This window comes from Genypterus blacodes, unplaced genomic scaffold (assembly GCF_046128005.1).
Source record: "Genypterus blacodes isolate CSIRO-AG114 ecotype Tasmania unplaced genomic scaffold, CSIRO-AGI_Gbla_v1 ptg000156l_1, whole genome shotgun sequence".
Taxonomy (NCBI): domain Eukaryota; kingdom Metazoa; phylum Chordata; class Actinopteri; order Ophidiiformes; family Ophidiidae; genus Genypterus; species Genypterus blacodes.
This window is the reverse complement of record NW_027466957.1, coordinates 5,458,598-5,478,190: the sequence shown is the minus strand read 5'-3', so window position 1 is coordinate 5,478,190 and position 19,593 is coordinate 5,458,598. Positions and strand designations below refer to the sequence as shown.

Sequence of the window (19,593 nt, the reverse complement as noted above, 5' to 3'; positions counted from 1 at the left end):
GTCATTTATACTAACACCATTGCATTCTTCTCGTTGAAAGAGCTGTGAAGTGAAGACGCTCAAGTAAAACTGCCTCCTTGTGAAAATGGAAGTAACATGTTCTTATTTGCTCAGCGTGTGTGTGTGTGTGTGTGTGTGTGGGGGGGGGGGGGGGGGGGTGCAGAGAGAAGTGCGGTCAAGTGTTTCCTGCTCTGAGTTGTGTGCACATTCAGAACAGAGAAGAGAAACTTCCTTGACTGTTACACTGTGCTGAGAGGAGAGGACTCTCTCGCTCGCTCTCTCTCTCATGCCAGACATCTGATCCCAGCTGGGCGACGGATCAGCACCATGAGCCGCGGATCTAGAACTAAAACGGAGGGAGGCCGCAGTTCTCTGTTGAGCCCGCAGGAAAATGAGAGGCTGGAGGAGCTGCTGGGCAGAAGGTGTGCTGTAAGTTCAGACCTGAGCAGGGAGGGGACGGCTCGCAGTTGGAAACTCGCCAACTGCGTGTGTGTGTCTGTGTGTGTGTTGACTGCTGTGTGATTAATGCCGAAATAGTTTACAGTAAAGTAAAAGGGGAAGGTGTGTTGGACTACCAGTTATTCTAGCTGTAGTATTATACTCTATATTGTGACTTGACCTGTCTTTGTTGCCATTGGTGCTTAGGTTATAACACCAATTTCAACAAGGTGAGGATAAGTGGTATCTCACTTCTACGGCACATATTCAAATTTACCATAGCAACATAGTAAAGCAGTTTTACCGGCACTGATAATTAATTTCATGGTTGTGATAAATAAGATTACATTCTTCATTTGACAGGTTTTATCTACTGCATGCAGCTGCAAAGTCTTAAAATGAGCTGCTGCCATTAGGTCATCAAAAAGAAGGCAGCTGTAACAGGAAGTGGTGGATGAACCATTTCTTCCTCCTAGTGCCAGAATTAGACACTATCGCTGAGTCTCAGTTTAGAGCAGAAGTTACTTGGTTCCCCGACTGTTGTTGCTGTTGATGTCACTCTGCATATGGCTGACAAAAGAACAATAGAACATTATGATGGGGCTTCTGTGGTGGCTGTGGAGAACACTGCCGCCTTTGAGCGGATGCATAAATAAACCAAAGTACACAAGGAAGGGAATTCTCACATCAAAAGCACAAATTCAATTTAACTTCAGTGAATAGGCCTCAAGCCTCAAGCCATCAATACTGAACTGTTGACATTGTGTGTGTGTGTATGTGTGTTTTTAGTCCATGGCCACAGCAGTAGCACAGCTGTACATGGCTGTGCCTCACAGTCCGTCCATGTGGAAGCTGCAGCACACAGGAGTGCTCTGCTTCGTCAAGGACAACCCCCAGCGCTCCTTCTTCATCCGGATGTTTGACATGAAGGTAACCTCATGCAACGCAGCCATTATGGCAACAGGCAACATGTGGCTCCACAACAGAACGTGACAAAGACTTCAGGTCCTCTGCAGACTGGTGATTCTTACCGGTTTATGTTGAAATTGGGTCTTGAAAACATAAACACACACTGAGACACGGTGACTCACGTTTTATATGCAGGTGTTATGAACTGTTTTTTCTCCCTGAAGGCAGGAAAGCTGGTATGGGAACAGGAGCTCTACAACCAAATAGTTTACAACTCTCCGCAGCCATTCTTTCATACGTTTCCTGCAGATGTAAGCACATCCTCATTTCACAGTTTCTTCCCACTTGTCAGCGTTAATTACTGGATTTGTGTTAGATAATAGAGCATTATTAGATGATCGATATGACAAAGTACCTGCCATTCTTCCACAATGCAGGAATGTCAAGTTGGCCTGAACTTTCCGGTAGAAGAGGAAGCTGACGCCTTCCAAGATGCTGTCCTGGAGAAAATCAACCAGAGAAACAACCGTCCAGGTCAGTGAGGTCACGCACACCACAAGGTATATTTAAAGGGATTACAGCGCATAAAGGATCAACTCCACCTCGTCCTGGTGTTTGTCCTTATGTAAGCATCCACAGTGTTCTTTGGCAGGAGAGCAGTTGAAGAAAATGCAAAAGTTAATTGAATCTTTGGCAAACCAGAAAACAAATACAAGCTAAATTTAACAACTATTAAAATGTTACAAGATGATTTCTTATTCTTTGTTCATATAAATTAGCCTGATTTTGGCCTGAAAATGGATTCCAGCACTGCAGAGTGAATAATGGAAGAAATTATCAGATAAATCTCTAAAAAATACAGCTTTCAGTGATACTTAATCAGTCATCAATAGTCATCTGAGTTAATCATTTGGAAAAGGTGAAGCAAATGTTCCATAAATATTGACCTATGGCGTGATAAAGTGATGCAAAATGGATCCTGTACCTTCTCCTCGTTTACAGATAAGAAACAGCGCCACCTGTTGCACAGTGGTAAGATTGCAGTAAAGTTGATGCCTAATCATATGGAATTGACTTGTTTGCTCTTAAAACTCAACTGACTTGTATTTTCCTGTTCTCCATCGCTGTAGATAGAGGATCCCTGCCTCCAGTACCAGGTGGAAAAGGTGCATACATCTGCTGCGCCCACCTATTCAAATAATCGACTAACATTTGTGCTTTCAGTATATGATTTAAAATATATATGATTCTTTATTTGCTCTCTGCACCCAGCACCTGCTAGCACCAGCTCTCTGCAAATGGCCACCATGGACATACAGAACCCAGATATCCAGGGTTCACGGTATCGCTCTATGCCTTTACCTGCTGCCCCTGCTGCTCTGAGCGGTAAACAAAAGAAGGACAAGAAGAGTAAGAAAAAGGGCCCCAAATTCTCCAAAGCTGACATAGGAGCACCTAGTGGATTTAAGTGAGTAAATTCTGGTGATATCTACTCTGCATGTTTAGTTATTTCACTGTAAAAGGTCACTACAGTAGAGATGAGGGAAAGCTCAAAAGGAGGCTTGTGTATGTTTATGTTGCTCCTGCCTGTCCGTCCTGCGTCAGGCATGTTACCCATGTGGGCTGGGACCCCAACAACATGGACCCAGACGTAATGAAGTTGCTCTCTCAAGCTGGGATTGCTGAAGGCGACATGAAAGATGAAGCGACGTCCCAGCTCATCTATGACGTCATCGAGCAGTCCGGAGGCATCGAGGCGCTGAGGAAGGAGGTGAACAGCAGAGGTGAGATTGTGTGTGAGTGCGACAGTGATGCTTTGCTGTGTAAGACACCATCTTGTCTTAACGTGTTGTGTTGCATCGTTGCAGCTGGGCCTCCACCTCCTCCGCCTGGTAGACATGGTCCCGTCCCTCCTGTGCCAAACCCCCTGCACGCTGCCCCAGCACCTCCACCTTCACGCCGCTCCGGCCCACTGCCTCCTGTCCCAGGACAGACAGTGAGAGGGAGCCCGTCCCAGACGCCCCAAGCACGTGGAGCCATGCCACCCCTGCCCCCTCCCAATCGAAGTGGACCTCCACCACCTCCGCCCCCCAGTGCCCCAGGACATTCAAGTCCTTCTCATTTCCCCCCACCACCGCCCTCAAATTTCTCCCATCCCCCTCATCTGCCACCTACTCCTAGCCAGCAGTATTCTATGGGTGTCCCACCTCCACCTGTACCATCCACACCAAGCAGGGGGGGCTCTGCACCTGCACCTCCTCCTCCACCACCTCCCCCACCTCCTCAAATCTCTTCAGGTTTCCCACCACCCCCTCCTCTCTGTGGCAACAAACCACCGCTGCAGAAGACTTCATCCGATGGAGGTGGTGAATCAAGAGGGGCTCTGCTGGATCAGATCCGAATAGGGAAGAAGCTCAAAAATGTAAGTCATTTCATTTTTTTCTTCCAAAACATTTCCCCTTTGTTAGTCTGTCCCATAAACATGCAACCCCCCCATCTCTGTGTGTGTTATAGGTCACAGAAAGCTCTGATCCACCTCCATCTGCATCGCCAGCAGCAGGCGAAGGCATTGTTGGTGCTCTCATGATGGTTATGCAGAAAAGGAGTAAAGCCATCCACTCCTCTGGTAACTATGATCACACAGTCCAAACGTTTACAAGAAGCTGCCAATGCACAAGCTGAAGACTGACAGCTTTACATTTGTCCTCTCTTTCAGATGAAAGTGAAGATGAGGGTGGGGATGATGAAGACGACGAAGACTGGGATGACTGATGCAAGACAACTTGTTTGTGAAGATTTTGTTTGCCAAAAAAACCCCAAACTCATTAAATTTAATCTCACTGTGATTGTTATAAAGATAAGATAAGATAAGACAGTTTATTTAAGTCATTTTGCATGCAACTGACAGCAATCACACACAATTGAAATTTGTCTTGCACCCCCTACATATCACACACACAAACACATGCACTACAGAGGGGGTGCAGGGCAGCCATTTTTCGGCGCCCGTGGAGCAGTTGGGGGTTCAGTGCCTTGCTCATGTGCACCTCGGCAGTGCTCTGGAGGCAAACTGGCAAAATGTTGGCTTCATTCATTTCAAACTGGAGTACAATTTCTACAAGACAGATGTCAATGGAATTAAACACGTAACTCAATAGAAAGGAATAAAAAGTGAGAAAACAAATTTAAGATAAAGCCAGGCCATTGTGAGAATTCAAAAAGTTGTTTATATATATTTGCTTGAACATTTCCAGTGTGGGATTCATTAGCACGACAGCACTGTTACTCACAATGAGGGTGAATGGTGACTCTGCCTGAAAGCCATTTTCCATTTCAGTCTCGCTCCTTGTCCTTCCATTGAAAAGAGCCGTTTACTACTGCACATAGTACAACAATCAACACTAACTAACCAACTTTGGGCCGGTTTCATTCCTATCTTGAAATCACACATCTGTGCAAAAAGCTCCAATTCCCTCTCATAGCACCACCACTGACAAAGTGCCTAACTGGAAGAACAAGACCTATTGGCTAATCAATAACAAGTCTGCGGCCCTTCCCAGGGCCCCAGTAGGGCGGGATGTTCGGGGCCGTCCCTGTTCCAATTTCTGTTCCATGTAGTAGATAGGAATCCCCATGTTGTCTATGGGGCTGGATTCTGAATTTTTGGACAAGTCCCCGTCTCCGCAATTCTACTTCTTTGCAAGCGAGGTCAGTCGGCCTTGAACTCTGTAGGTGAAAGGTGAAGCACACGCACGCATGGATGGACCCACACCCTCACTTGTCATTTGTTTTTTTTACTACAACAAAACATTTTAAAAGAATTTCCAACTACAAACTCGACCCAGGTAAGGAACTACTACCTGCTTATTTATTTTCCAGTCGTGCCGGCAGGCAAGCTATGCTGAGGACGGATGTTTTTATTACTTTTACATTACTACTTCGTCATTGAAGTTCAGTGTAAATTTTTACAATAGTTATGTTTTGCACTGAACTTACAGCACTAGGTTACCTGGCTTGTGTCATGACAGTGTGTGTAATATTCTGCTGCATTACAGGTTGGGGGAAAACAGTGAGAGAGTAGCTGAAAAATGTGAACTGGGCCTTTTTGCGAGAGGAGTTGCAGCTCCGGTTCATCCTTCTTGTGTCATCAGAGTGTTATAATGTTCTGTTATTGTGATTTGTCATTGAAGGTTGTTTTTCCTTTATTTCCTTCTTAGTGCTATGGACTACAGGCCAAAGTTTGTATTGGAGGCAGGCTCCGCCAACATCAGGCTCCTCTAACCTGCACTGTTTGATCTAATACACTTGGGTTGTCTTCTCTTCTACATGAAATCGGTCAGACACCAACGACAACGTGACAGTCAAACTTCTTTATGACACATTGTTAAAGTGACAGGACACGAACACACCAATATACCACCTCTGAATTACAAAACATTAAAATAAAAAAATAAACAAAGGCTCTAATAATCCATCCTCAGCACTGTCCTGTCTGGCTCACATGTCCCAGTTGACAACGCACACAAACGCTAATATATATTGTTATATATATATATATATATCACATTCTTTCCCCACGACGACCGCCGCCACAACAATGAAAACAATGGGTACACGTGGTGGTGGAGGGAGGGGAGGGGCGATAACTAAACGATAGTGACCGCCACCATCCACACAGCTGACAAACTCACAACGGTGACTTACAACTAACAGATAATGACGCCATCCAAACTTGCAAAATGTCATCTAAACTAACAGTTAGAACAAAGGGAAAATGGCGCCGGCCGGAGGAGAGACAAGGGGGGTGGAAAGGGTGCCCGAAAAAGGGAAATGGGGGGCCCCAGAAGAATGCGCTGGTTCCATTGCGCAGCATTAACTACAACAAAATGTACAACTTGCAAACAATTTAAGCATGCAACATACGCATTCATATTATCATACAAGAGTAATCCAATGGACTGAGCACATCATGACCACATATATTATATTCACAATTAATATATTACATTTGTATTTCAACTGTCCATACCAGTGGTGCACCTTTTAGCTAATAACACACTCAGAACCTTTATTTTTCTTTTTTAACAGTTTCTAAATCGATTTCAAACCTGTTTTCAGTTCATGCCGCATGCGTCAAACTAGCTTGAGAAAAGAGAGCCATCGCAGCCAACTGAACATTAAAACCATTTGATCTGAGGCAGGGAAAGTCTTGGAAGTGATGGAATATTCTCTCTGTAAGCTGATTGATTCTAGTTTGATATAATTGAACTTAATTGGCTACAACGTGAAAAGCCAGTATTGTACTTTGAACAGGAAAACATAACCTGCATTTTTGTCTGGAAACAGCACACAAACGCGTGTGTCAACCACAGAAGTCCACCATGACGTCCAAACAGGCCGGTGTTGGACAGCGTCAGTCCTGTGCTCTAGCTGAGGCCTTGCTCCTGGCTCTCTGTGTGTCTGCGGCTGGTGCGTTTGCGTTGTTGTTGCTGCTGCTGCTGCTGCTGCTGCTTGGGGCTCAGCTGATCCCAGTAGGACTGGCAGTACTGGTTCATCAGTCTAATCTCGGGCGGGAAGGGTGTGGGAACGTCGGGCGACTGCAGGCGAGCTTGATCGGGCTTGCGCTGATGCTTGCGCTGGTGTTGTCCCTCTGGCCGAGTTTTGGACTCGTCGTCATCGTCTCGGGCGGTGAGCGCCAAGACGATGTCTCGATCCAGAATGCGCAGCGCCACGCGAGCCACCGTGTGTTTGAAGTTGTTCTCGGTGGCGAGGCAGTGGTAGTGCCCGGCGTCTGATTGGTTGAGAGACTTCAGGAGGATGCCGTGGTTGGTCTTCATGACTCCTCCTGCACGGTTGAGCTGGAAAAAAGAAGAGGATTTAGGAGAATCAGGATCGTCACACTGACCAAACAAAGTATTTTAATTTGTACGCAGATTTCCACTTCCTCCTCCTCCTCCTCACCACTTTCCTCTTCCCGTCCCTCTGGAAAAGCCACTTGACTGTGGCCTGGGGCGAGCGCGGCTGACATTCCAAGAAGGTACTGCTGCCCTCCACCCCAAACTGCACCGTTTCCCTCAGACGTTTCTCCACTGCAAAGAGGAAGACGAGAATTCAAACAAAGCTCTCAGCAAACACGTACAATGCTGCGTTACATTTTAATAACAGCGGCGACCTTTGGCATTGAAGCCTCTGCACTGCCTCAGCGGGTCTCCGTGTTTCACATCCTGTCTTCTGCTCCTCCTGAAACAAACATCAGTCGTTGAGACATAATCCAGTTGAACCGACACATCCTCGCTCAGGTTCAGTACAGACTCGTTATTGAAGACGAAATGGCCCTGACCTCTTGGTGGATGGGGTGAAGGCAGAGCAGCTTTCTCCATCCCAGGCACAGTAGGGGTCCCGGGCCAGACAGCAGTCGGAGCAGGCCCTGCCGTATACGCCGCAGCGGTGCAGCGACACCTGAGTCAACCCTGCGTCTGATGACACGTACAGCTGTTGCTACAGTGGGGAGGAAAGCCAAAATAAACTCAAATCGGTCCAGCCTGTCAGGGAATACGTACAGTTTCATGTACTGAAACAGAAAAGGCTGCCAGACTTACTCTTTTAGAAGATATCTTCATTGTCTTGACTGGAGATCGGGTCTGTAAATTCATAACAAAATGATACTTGAGGCTTTATCCTTGACAGCAGCGTATTTGAGTCTGTATATATTGTGACGTACCCTGAACACCTCCACTTCCTCCAGCGTGAGCTCCTCCAAGTTGGTCGGGTCCTTGGGCAGAACAATCACTTTCTGGACGGTGCCTCGGTCTGCGTGCCGGAGAGGAGGGGACGTTACATTTCCTCGCCAAATTTAAACACCAGACATTCCCTTGCTGCGGCTTTGCTCACCCGTGCCGAGGAAGAGCACCTCGTATCGTCCGTCCACAGCGTCCACCTGGTCCACCACCATGGCGGTGTAGCGGTAGTCCACGCCGGTTCTCACCACCAGGGGGCGTCGGTGGATAGGATACACCGGGTGGAACATGAGGGGATGGGCTCTGATGAAGTTCACTGCCTCGTCTGAGAAGTTCTTGGAGGAGCGGAGACCCGGAGTAAAGGTTCCTCCAGGACACTGCATGGGGAGCAAGAACGGGTGAAGTCTGTTAGCGCAAATCAGTTCCATAAACATGAGGATTCTGTTTTTAGGCAGTGATGACGTACCGTTCCAGGCCGGGGATAGGGGATTTTGCCAGTGTACTCTGTCCATTGATAATTATGACCATGTTTGTGGGCAAAAGGCCCATTGAAGACGTTACGGATGTCAGCCATGGAGTACACGCAGACTGCTGAGCCCTTGAACACAGAGCTTAAGCAGAAACACACAATTTGGGTTGAAAAGATGGGGGAGTCTGTTGAAATTTAACCTCCTCAGATCCAGACATTTGTTTTGTATGCATTTTTTATTTCTTCTCGCTATTTGGGATAAGTGGGACCTAATAAGAGACGGTGACAAATGTCCAGACATGGGGACGACAGGTTGAAGTTGTGTGATGAGTACGGTGATCTAGGGGAAGGAAAAACCTAATGTCCACACACGAGGACGCAGGGTCTCAGGAGGTTAAGTCAGAATTATAGACAAAAATGTCTAAGTATGTTTAAAAATAGTGTGTTAGTGGTGTTCAAACCTCCACGCCTACTCACCCAGCTGTCGTGAAGAGAGCGTACACCATAGGGTTTTTCTCATCCTGTGTGGGCTGAATGAAAACATCCCCTGGAGGAGGAATGAACAGCAGATCAATAACAGAGCGGTCAGTCGGCTCAAACAGAGTTCTGGTATAATTCCGCCCTTACGGAGTTCATCGAACCGGGTCTCCATTCCGTCCTCGGCTATCACGGAGCAGATCAGACGAGCCTTGAGGAATGTCGTCCACCGGTTCACCAGGGACTTCTGCCCACCTTCGTCATTCTGAGAGGAATTAGGTTACAGGCTCAGCGTTGCTAATGTGAAACACAAGCAGCGCCGATTAGTCCAATCAGTGCAACGTGTTTGGCTCACCAGGCAAACTCGTCCCACCCTGGAGACCACACCGGGACTCGTCGCGCCGCTGGAGTCTAAAGTCTTCTCACGGAAGAAGAAGTACAGCTTGTCATCGTTCCTCTCTGCGCTGTCGGGGATCTGCCGGATCTGAACAAATACAGGCTCTGGGGGAGGGAGAGGGGGTAAAAACAGAGAGGAGGCAGAGGATTGAGGCAAGTGGCTGTCGTATATAAAATGAGAGGAGCCACAACATGTAATCAGCCACATCTACCTGCTCACACCCACACTTACTCACCGTTGAGCCACCTGGAGTCGTACTGCTCCGTCCTGATTGCAGTCCGTCCCCCCATGGTCCTAAACAGTGCGGCATCTGTACTCATGAAGTCGATATGGACCCCTGCGTATAGGTTACCATCTGTAACAATGAGAGGATAAGGCAGGGGGGAGAGTCTGTGATGCAGCTGTCTTAGAAATTAAAAGTTTGCGTGTTGATTTCTTTGGCGTACGAATGAACAAAGACAACATCTTACTTAGTAGAACAGCGATGTTCTCCTGTGTGGGGTCGTAGGAACATTTCCCCTTCCCGGAATCCACGTAACCAGGGACCAGCCTAAACAGGTAGTCCTGAGATAAGACAGAGAGAGTGTGCATATAAAAATAGGCTCAAACTAAAACGTCACGAGGGAGCGCAGCGGGGGGGAAACCATAAACAAATCACTGTCCTAGTTTGTAGTCATGAAATATTCAGCAGGACAAAGCTTTCCATGGGGCTGTTAATGTCTCCCCGCGTTCACCTACCTCGGCCCTCCAGCCTCGGTTGATGAACGTGCAGATGGGCTGGTACGCTCCCGTCCCGCAGGTGTAGAGGTGGGTGCGGTTCCACGGCTCTATCAACCGCACGAAGTTGGCACACTCGCCCTGGAGAGAGACACGTGGAATCCAAACATCATCATCATCATTGTCTCATCCTGAAAAGGAGGTCTCAGCTTTTGTGAGAGAGCGGAGAAACATGACCCCACCTGTCTTCCCTTTCCTGTCATCTGACATTCTCCCTTTCTCTTGGCAGATGCTGGCCAGTGGATCTGTGCACACAAGCAGCATTACTAGAGGTGGAGTTTAGAGAAGCATACATACATCCACACAGCAGAACACAACCTTCCTAACGTACTATGAGCGGCTCCTTGTTGACGTTCTGCATATCCAGGGCCACCAGGTACTCCCGGCTCCCCAGGTAGAGACGACCTTGATCCTGATCCATCATCAGGATGCGGTAGTCGCTGGTGTTGAAGGAGAAACTGAACGGCCGAGCGGCTCGAGTGTCCATCAGCTCTGTGGGACAAACGGAGACTTTTGTGAACTTTGCGTTGCACTTTTGTTTGACTCAGCACAGGCGGGCAAAAGCTTCCCACACTTAACCTGTCAGACTGCATTCACATTGTTCCCCTAATGACTTCACTTAAAACGTCTTACGGCTGACTTGGATGAACTTAAAGTCCCGTGACCAATGGCCTTGCAGTAAAACTCCCTGAAGTGTGTGTGTGAGGCATTAAATATAACTCAATTTACAGCCTTTTATCAAACATATTTCCTTTTAAGATCTTAATATTTGATGTGTTCCGACTGTGCGATTGTGTTTAAAGCACCAGGAGCCCCGTGGAGCCTGATGAAAACACAGGTCCCTTAGGAAACATGGTCAGCTAATTCTGCAGATCAGGCTTGTGTGCAGCAAAGCATGAGCCTGTTAAGACATGCAGCCATGGAAAATGTTTCTGCTTTTGCTTTTTTTTTTGTCCTCCCAAAAAGCTTTGATTGAACTATTTTAATCTAGACTCAGAGCTCTGTAGTCAACGTTGTCATTAGTTTCCCTTTTCCATCCAAACCAATAATTCATGGTTTATACTTATTGAGAGCAACACACGGATCTCTGCCCTGAGCAGGACTAAGCGTAATATGTGAACACAGCCGTGGCTTAGGGCAGAGGCATGTGAAAAACAGCAGGCTTAGATCATGACAAATGTTCACGGAGACCCTAAGAAGCCGGCTTACGGGGATTGGGGAAGGAAGCGCGATCTTTATTTACATCAAAGTGCCTGCCATCTTCCTTTTGAGGTCAATGTTAACAGGATGCAGTCAAGGTGCCACTAAAATAAGCTATGCAATCGGATCTCCGGCCTGACGCGGGGATGTGTTCTTTGAGTTGGGGGAAAGGTCCGGTTCTGTTCCTGAGAGGTAAACACAGGATAACAAGCCCCCCTGGCTGAGCTCCGCTGGGCCGTCGTGGATTCACAGCGCCGTCTAAATATGGCAACACCACACCCCTATACATGTCTCCATTCTCCCAAAATAGCAAACAATGTCCTGCCATCATCTGGTAAACATTCAGCAAACACTTATCCCCTGACAACATTCTAATACTGCTGGGGAAACACTGGAGAGGACGTACGCTCTAAAATGCGCCTCTCATGTTACGGCCGGACAACACGGTGTGGCTGAGGCACGGCCCTGTTCGCTCGGCGGTATCTCACGTATGAACAAACCGGTGACAGCGGCCTGTGGGCATGGGATTCTTGAAGATGGCTTCCATCACGCCGCACGTTTTTACTCTCGAGCAATGCTGACTAATTCTCAATGGAAGCCACGGTGGTGCGAGTCTCTGTCATTCTCTTTGAAGTGTGTATAACTGTCACAACTCCCCAACAACAGAGCCGCAGAGCGACGTAAGAGCTCCCCTCCTCTGCGGGCCCCCCCGTACCCCCCGGGTGTCGCTCGCTCGGCCGGACTCATTTGTTCGGAGAGGGTCACGTGCCCACGCCCCTCCGACTCCCCCGTAAAAAATCCACCACAGGCGCCTTTGTGAACAAAGAGGGTCGCTGTCACCGACAATGAGCAATAAATCCTCAGAGTGGCACAAACATTTGCAGAGTAAATCCAACTTTTCTCCCATTTCATTGCAGCTTTAGGGGGGGAAGGGCGACTGAGGACTGCGAGTGTGGCTGCGTCATCTCTGAGCACACAAACAAAGCCGACAAACTAAATAAAAGCAACATGTTCTATTGTCGCTTTTTTCAAATGGAGTTGTTGTTTAAGACTTGGTTCATTAGGGGAGATGTGTACAGACTTCTTTGTCCGCTGTACCGCTAAACATACGATTGTTCATAAGCTGTTTACAGAATGAGGATTAAAGGTGTTAAAGGTCGTATAAAAATGCCCCTGCAATTACCCTGGAGCTGCCAACAGAACCGCCGCCCTATACAATAGCCGTGTAGAATATGTACACATCCGATTTCAACCCTGCTGACGTCACAACTCGGCACAGCGCCGCCGTCGTTACCGCTCACAGGTTTCATTAGTTCACCTCTAATCTCTCTGTTAAACAGCTCGCGTGACGTTTGTACAGCGTTTTTGTTGTTTTGGGAAATCGCTGCTGTATGACAAGATAAGACGCTAAATGCTGCCTGGACTTGACCCGGCGGCTTGACTCGGGCGCCACATCAAAGCACGGAGGAATGTAATAAAAACTGATTCATCCCTCTAATTCGTATTTACAGGTGCTTCAGGTGTGACGTGTGGGTATCGTGACCGCACGTCCGCATCTCCACTTGAAGTGACAGCTCAGGAATAACTGTAATCATCCGCAATTGTTTTGATCAAAGGCGTCATCCATACACGTGTAACATGAATCTGTGCCGTTACACTTAACGAGGCCGAGGAGAGGAGCGCATGGGAAAATCCCAAATGCCTCAAAAAAAAAAAGAAAGAGACTCCACTGACACCATCGTCTCCTGCTTGAATTCACACCCTGCGGCTACATTATAAGTGAAATATATTATTTCGCTCCTGTGATCATGTTTCGTGTGCTTCCTTGTTGTGTCATCGTGTCAAAACCTCCCAAAAAAAGGCAGAAAAGAAGTGACAGCTCGGGTTGCGTGTGGATTTTAGGGCGTGGGGAGCGAAACGTTTTCTAAAGGAACAATATCCACGCAATATCCACCTTTTGTTTTCAGAGTCGCACTGTTTGACATGAGGCAGGAAATACCTTCTTTACATGCATGGGAGGAAACATAACCGGTGCTGTGTATGCGTGCGAGGATGTGCGAGTCCTTGTACCAGAGTGTGACTAAGAGGGGATGGAGCCAAACCACTGAACCAAACCATTACGACGATCCCGGCTGTCAGATGAGCTTGGTTCTGTGTGTGTGTGTGTGTGTTTGATGCTCACCTTTGAAGGAGAGACGAACCCGCGGCGCAGTCTGCAGCAGGGCCGAGCCTCTGTAAACACATAAGGCCAACAGGAGGAGTTGGGCTCCAGATGCTGTCATGGTAACAGTCATGCAGGTAGCCCACAGAGATCTAAATCTGGAGGAAAAAAAAGAAGAAGGAATGAACTATTATTATAGAAACCCCCAAGAGAAATTTGAGACAGAAAAAGAAGGACAGGCAAGAGACTCCCTCTCTCCATGTGTCTCTCTCTCTCTCTCCCTCTCTCTGTGATCTCTGTGATCAGAGGGTTTGGCCTGTAGCCTTCGATTGGCCTGTAGCCTTCTTATGTGAGATGTATAGCTTGGCAGGAGAGAACAAACCACCAAATCTGCACACCTGCTCTGGAAAACATGACAGCAGCCTCTATTATTTATTTAAAGTGTAACTGCTCGGAGGTATGCGCTCAGAGTTTGTAATATTCTTCCAAGCAAAGTCATTTGGGGGGGGGGGAGAAAAAGTCTGAAAAAGAGTCTCCAACTTGTGCACCTTTTATCATAACGCCTGAAACGAGATTCGGAGGCTCATCAGCGATTCTCTCTGTCTCTCCGCGCTCGCTCTCTCCACAAAGCACATCCATATTGATGAGTGAAATGCATGGCAGTTCAAAGAAACAGGTAGTCCCCTATGAAACAATTTCTGACAGTTTAGGGGTGTTGAAACTGTTAGGCCTTAACTCAAGCATTTATTATGCAGCTGCACTTTGCTGGAGAGGATACCGTATAAATTATGAATACTAAAAGCTGAGTCCATAACATCCATTAAATGCTCAGACTCCCTTAAGGTGTGCCTTGCTCGGGCTATAAGCCATCCCAAGGGCCTCTCTCTTTTCTCCTTGTGGCATTCATGTAGTCTCGGCCTTTGGTGGCGAGGTCATATTTAGAAATGATGGCTTTTTCAACACAAATGCTCCTATTTTCTTTACTTTTATGGAATCAAACTATAAGTCTAAAGTTTTTGATCAAACTGGTAAGTTAAATGAAAACCAGAAGCCACTTGGAAGGCTTTGTAGCCCACTTGGCATAACCCACAGTTGCCATAGACCAGCACCATGGAGCAGCTTGATGCCTCCTATAGATCTCTCACCGCATATATATGTGCTGTATATTACACATATCCAGTGAAAGGTGCAATCATAATGATGCACAACACATTTCCCCCATGTGTTTGTGACCTAAATACAGAATCACACACTAAAACAGGAGCAGAATCCCACGAGTTTCTCGAAAATGTCAGTAAAATAATTAGAGTCTATTAATAATCTTACACATTAATGCATATGACTGACAGCCACTGAACGCACCACAGCCTGTATTGTGGGGAGATTACAGTGAGAGACTAGGGGAAGTTTTTCTAGGAATAGCCTGGAAAATTAGATCAAATCCTGGGTAAAGATTAAGCAACAGGCCTTTTGGGACAATGGCTTGGTTAATGTCCAAGTCCAACCCTTCATCTACAACAAAAAAATCACAAATCACTAACAGCATCTTAATGAACTAAATGGTAAATAATCATCCGGGGGAAAAGATTAGTAAATCATAAAACGAGGCTGCGGTCATGCGCGTGCGTTAATTGTTGATTTGGTGGTGCGTTTGCGGTCGTGACGGATGATTTCTTCGGGGTTTAACAGACTAAAGAGTTGTACATTTGAGGGATGTCGGTGTGACAAATCAATAAATTTCATTTAAAAATATATCTACGAGATTTCTACAACCTCCCTACCCCGTCCGGACAACGCGCACTTACTTACCTGTCAACCGCCACAACCAGAAATACGAACCGAACCGACGCGTGTCGATACCCCAGACTCGGAATTCAGAGTTACCAAACACGGGTTGAAAAGTTATGGACGCTGCGTGAAAGCAAAATGTCTTTTTACCTTTTATGGATTTCGGACTTCCTCGATAGCAGCTTCGCCTCTTGAGCTCCCGGAAAACTTGCGGGATGTTACCGCTGCATTCCCCGCGTATGTCACCTCGGAGCCGGGGGTTGGGAAAATGTCTCTCAGCCGCGCGCGGGCATGAAACAATCCCGGTGTCGCTCTTTATTAAACTCCCCCGGGTGTCGGTCAAAGTCAGTCGCTACCAACCGACGACATTTTCCTCACGCAGCTACAACAACAAAAAACACACCGAATTCCTCAACGCTTATTCCACTTTCCTCCAAAAAAAGTTTACGCATGGGTAGAAGTCACCGCCACCGTCACCGCGATGTGGCAAAGATGCGGCTCCATTTCTCCTCTAAACTGACTTTAATGTTGTGTGTGTGAGTGAGTGAGTGAGTGAGTGAGTGAGAGAGTGTGTGTGTGTGTGTAAATCAAGTGACCAGGTGCAGGTGTTGGGAGAGTGTGTGTGTGTGTGTGCCCTGCTGTCCTCTCCCTTCTGTTCGGCCCCCACCCTGCTTCCCTCTCCTGTTGGCCCACAGCAGCATTGGACCAAACCTCTTGGTTCGCCATATGGGTATTATTAACCCTGTCATTGCCAGACTGTGTAACACTTTCTCCCCCCAGCAAAGGTGATCTGTTCCCAATCTAATTTCAGCATTCATGTACTGGGAGAGCTGGATGCTTCATATCCTCCCGTTAATTCATGTGCTTTCCTCCATTTAGAACTAATTTAGTTACACATGATGCAGTAATTCACTCATCTGCTATAGGGAATGTCACCCTTATTCCTCAGTTCTTACATGAGAGTCGATTCAGCGGCAAAGGATTCCTGGGATTCCTCTCCGGCTGGCTCCAGCGCTCACGACAACGGTGACAATGTAACCATGAGGGTGGGTAGGGGGGGTGCAGTGACTGGCCATAAAGGACATCCATCCTGCTCGCCGGGCTTTGAGCTTGACATTAAAACAGCTTTTAGAGAGCCTTCTCTTCATTACTGGCTTTGTGGTGAGCTCTGACGCAGGATGGTGCGCCAAAGACACAAAAGAGGAGCGCGAATATATTCTGAGCAATGGCCTCATAGACAGTCAAATTAAATAAACACGCCTAGCAATGCGGTGTGTCAGTGTGTGTAAGGTCACTGTTCCTGGCAAGTTTCTGAAAGCTTTAATTCTTGCTTGAATGTGAACACTTTGGTTGTTGATTCATCCTCCTATGTAAGCAGGAACCTTGTCCCAGGTTGTTTTACAGCCAGATGTCATCCAGCGGTGCGTCAAGATGTGCCCCGGTCTGGAGGGGTGGGAGTCTTTGTTTCCCACTCTGCAGGAGGCATGCCTATGTTTCCAGCTGAGGAAATGAGTCATGTGCGTGTGCTGAGTTCAGGTTTCCGCGTGCTCTCAACTTTGGCCGCGGACACCAGTACACACTGACCAGCTCCCACCCTCTTAACATCACCATCCACCACCCTTATCTAAGAACATTACACCCACTATTGCCTCGGCTTGCTGAGAGAAAGATACTAAGATACAGTCCTGCCTGTGCACAGATGGAATGCAGCAATTTTTACTCTCTGTGTTTGAGAACAAAGAGCAGGAAATGGAGGGGAATGGCCCTGTTACCTACAACATGATGGATGGATTTTGTATCATGGAGACAGACAGAGCTGGATTAGAATCCAAACACTCTAGGGTCTGCAAAAAGCTCTGTCAGGAGGATCTTATCTAATGGACAGGTAATCTGTGTGAGGCTCCAGCTGAATCCCAACCCTCAGACACATCAATCACGACACACCTGAGGGCAGAGTATCTTCCCCCAGAGGCAAAACAAACCAATATTTGACCCACTGATGGTCTTTTCCATATTGACAAATTGAATATTGAAAGTGTTTCAACATGTCCTGCTTCAAACTGTAAAGTAGTTCAGGGTGTCTCCTTGCTTCCCAGACAATACATGCTGGGACAGACTCACGGATCCTGAGACAAAATTATAGGGTAAAGAAAGTAATGTTACATGATCGGAATCATTGAAAGGATTTACAGCCATTTTTTTTACAACCTTTTGCCCCTAATGATTATCTTTCGGGTTAGAAAGATAATGTAAACATCAAAATGTGAGATAAGGGAACAGGTGCTGCTGGTGACATCTACAAACTTCACACGCCAATGATTATCAAAGGAGAGCAACTTTGGAAAACATCTTTTGACGCGAAGGGCGCGTACATACGTGGCGCAACATTCCAGTTGCAGCTTGCATGGCTTCTGCCGTATCAGACGTGAGGTGATTGCAGGTTTTTGCAGAAGACACACCGCACAGGCATAACAGGAGCAGCATACGTCTGCATACGCGCGTGGTGCCACGTGTCTGCGGGGGCCAGCCAGCCGCCATCTGCCTTGAAGACGGGACTGGCACTCTCGCTCACTATAAAATGCAGCTGGGAGAATCTACAGCTGGTGAAGAATAGCTTCTTCCAAATAACAAGGGGTGTGTGAGGAGGGGGGTTGTGGGGTGTCACTGTACATAAAAAGGATTGCAAGTATGTGAGAGTGGAGTGAGTGAAAGTACAGTGCTTGTGTCTTAAAAGATAAATCTGTCAGCGCTATGGCAACAGCCTTTGGTAAAAGCCTAATGGATGAGTGTCCCAGTGTTCTCTGCGGTGCCAATATGAGCCCCCTACAAGCCCAAAATGGTCGTGGGTCCAGCTTTGAGCCCCCCACTTTAACTCCTTTTTAACCACCTTCGTGAGAACATTTTGCATGCTAATATACGCACATGCAAGATGTCTATACCGGCACAGACACACACACATGCAGCTTTAATTAAACTAAAAATGATTCCATCTCTCTCTCTCTGTCTCTGTCTCTGTCTCTGTCTCTCTCTCTCTCTCTCTCTCTCTCTCTCTCTCTCTCTCTCTCTATCCACACCCATCTTCACTCGCTCTCATCCTTGAGACACTGAACTCCAGGTGAATTTCAATGTCAGAGACGAGTAGGTACCACAAGCACTGCAATCTGTCTGCTCTGTCAAGTGGCGGTGTGTGTGTGTAGGGAGTGTGTGTATCTGTGCGTGTGCTGTATGTGCAGTGTGAACGGAGGGGGGTCGGCCTATTCATCTGTCTGGTGAGATTGTGGCTCACTGTAACCGGGCCTAGGCGTCAGTATGCACTCTGTGATCTCCTAGATAAGAGTCATCCATCTGCTGTGTGTATCTGTCAGGGCCGAGGCGGCTCAGCTTATCGCCGCAGTCATCTATTTCCCCTCAATCATGCTCCAGTCTATTCTCTTTCCTCATTTGTCTCCTGCTCGGTTCCAACACCGTGGTTTATCTTGACTGGCTGTACACGCAGACTGTGCCGTGTAGAATCTGTGGGAAAAAGTCTGCAAACAGCCACGTCTGTAAATATGCAATGCGAGATTTACAAACACAGCCGACCAGCATGTACAAATGAGAGCAAACACACACAGGTAGTTGGTATTCGGGAGGCTCGCTTCTGACGATCGCATTACTCTTCCGTGGATGACCAACACAAACCGTTTCCTCTCTCACACTCATCATCGTTGAGCATTCATGTATCACAGAGAAAGAGGAAGAAGGGGCGGATATCAGTCTGAAGCAGCAGATACCAGGGAACCTCCTTGTGAAACCTGAGCGAACAGAAAGCAGTGTGACATGATTTGTGTACAGTAGCATCACCGGCTTAACCCTGGGGAGTGTAGTTTATACTAGGGAATCCATTTAGGCTTTGCCACCCCATACATAACAAAGCCTTCCCAGAAAGCCCTCAGACCACAAACTCACCCAGCGACGGCTTTGTTGCCCCAGCAATCTGTACTTAGTTTGTCACGATCAATACTGTAGCAAACCGCCCTATTATTAATTCATACTTATATAAACATGGTGTGCTCAGAGGTGTGTGGAATGAAAGAGGAGACCAACACTGTGGATCATATCATGGGGTATATAATGTCTTTCCATCACCACGATTAAAAGTATATTCCCATTCTAGTCTGCATACCCTGGTGCTGAGCCTGCAGCAGGACAGGTTTTTGCTAGTGGAATATTTATAGCTGTGCATTAAAAGTGGAATCAA

The 19,593-nt window shown here is 47.2% G+C and overlaps 2 protein-coding genes across 3 annotated transcripts; one reads left to right on the top strand and one right to left on the bottom strand.

Moving 5' to 3' along the window:
* The first annotated feature begins 194 nt into the window (after positions 1–194).
* On the top strand, positions 195–4,144 carry wasb (WASP actin nucleation promoting factor b). 2 transcript variants are annotated; one of them, XM_076166128.1, is made up of 11 exons: positions 195–422; positions 1,228–1,368; positions 1,572–1,658; positions 1,785–1,881; positions 2,350–2,379; positions 2,478–2,513; positions 2,620–2,815; positions 2,953–3,131; positions 3,216–3,769; positions 3,862–3,973; positions 4,064–4,144. In XM_076166128.1, the coding sequence occupies exons 2-11, from the start codon at positions 1,231–1,233 to the stop codon at positions 4,117–4,119; spliced, it is 1,485 nt and encodes a 494-aa protein (XP_076022243.1). In that variant the 5' UTR covers positions 195–422; positions 1,228–1,230; the 3' UTR covers positions 4,120–4,144. The 2 variants fall into 2 exon arrangements, with proteins under 2 accessions (XP_076022243.1, XP_076022242.1); XM_076166127.1 differs by having other exon boundaries at positions 195–429.
* Positions 4,145–5,702: 1,558 nt separating this feature from the next.
* Positions 5,703–15,998, bottom strand: LOC143012809 (semaphorin-3F-like). Its single transcript, XM_076166126.1, has 18 exons — positions 15,504–15,998; positions 13,587–13,723; positions 10,536–10,696; positions 10,387–10,449; positions 10,166–10,285; positions 9,898–9,991; positions 9,663–9,782; positions 9,386–9,531; positions 9,181–9,295; positions 9,031–9,100; positions 8,551–8,695; positions 8,239–8,461; positions 8,069–8,157; positions 7,947–7,988; positions 7,688–7,845; positions 7,520–7,587; positions 7,309–7,436; positions 5,703–7,205 (listed from the first exon to the last, which is right to left on the bottom strand). The coding sequence occupies exons 2-18, from the start codon at positions 13,696–13,698 to the stop codon at positions 6,774–6,776; spliced, it is 2,286 nt and encodes a 761-aa protein (XP_076022241.1). The 5' UTR covers positions 13,699–13,723; positions 15,504–15,998; the 3' UTR covers positions 5,703–6,773.
* Between the last annotated feature and the right edge of the window lie 3,595 nt (positions 15,999–19,593).

What these genes read in the sequence shown, in the direction of transcription:
- wasb (XM_076166127.1), top strand. Translation starts at nt 328, where the DNA reads ATGAGCCGCGGATCTAGAACTAAAACGGAGGGAGGCCGCAGTTCTCTG. An exon ending in TGCTGGGCAGAAGGTGTGCT is followed by an intron (nt 430 to 1,227) that starts GTAAGTTCAGAC and finishes GTGTGTTTTTAG; the next exon opens with TCCATGGCCACAGCAGTAGC. An exon ending in TAGGGAAGAAGCTCAAAAAT is followed by an intron (nt 3,770 to 3,861) that starts GTAAGTCATTTC and finishes TGTGTGTTATAG; the next exon opens with GTCACAGAAAGCTCTGATCC.
- LOC143012809 (XM_076166126.1), bottom strand. Translation starts at nt 13,698, where the DNA reads ATGACTGTTACCATGACAGCATCTGGAGCCCAACTCCTCCTGTTGGCC. An exon ending in GAACATCGCTGTTCTACTAA is followed by an intron (nt 9,783 to 9,897) that starts GTAAGATGTTGT and finishes TCATTGTTACAG; the next exon opens with ATGGTAACCTATACGCAGGG. An exon ending in CCTATCCCCGGCCTGGAACG is followed by an intron (nt 8,462 to 8,550) that starts GTACGTCATCAC and finishes CTCCCCATGCAG; the next exon opens with TGTCCTGGAGGAACCTTTAC.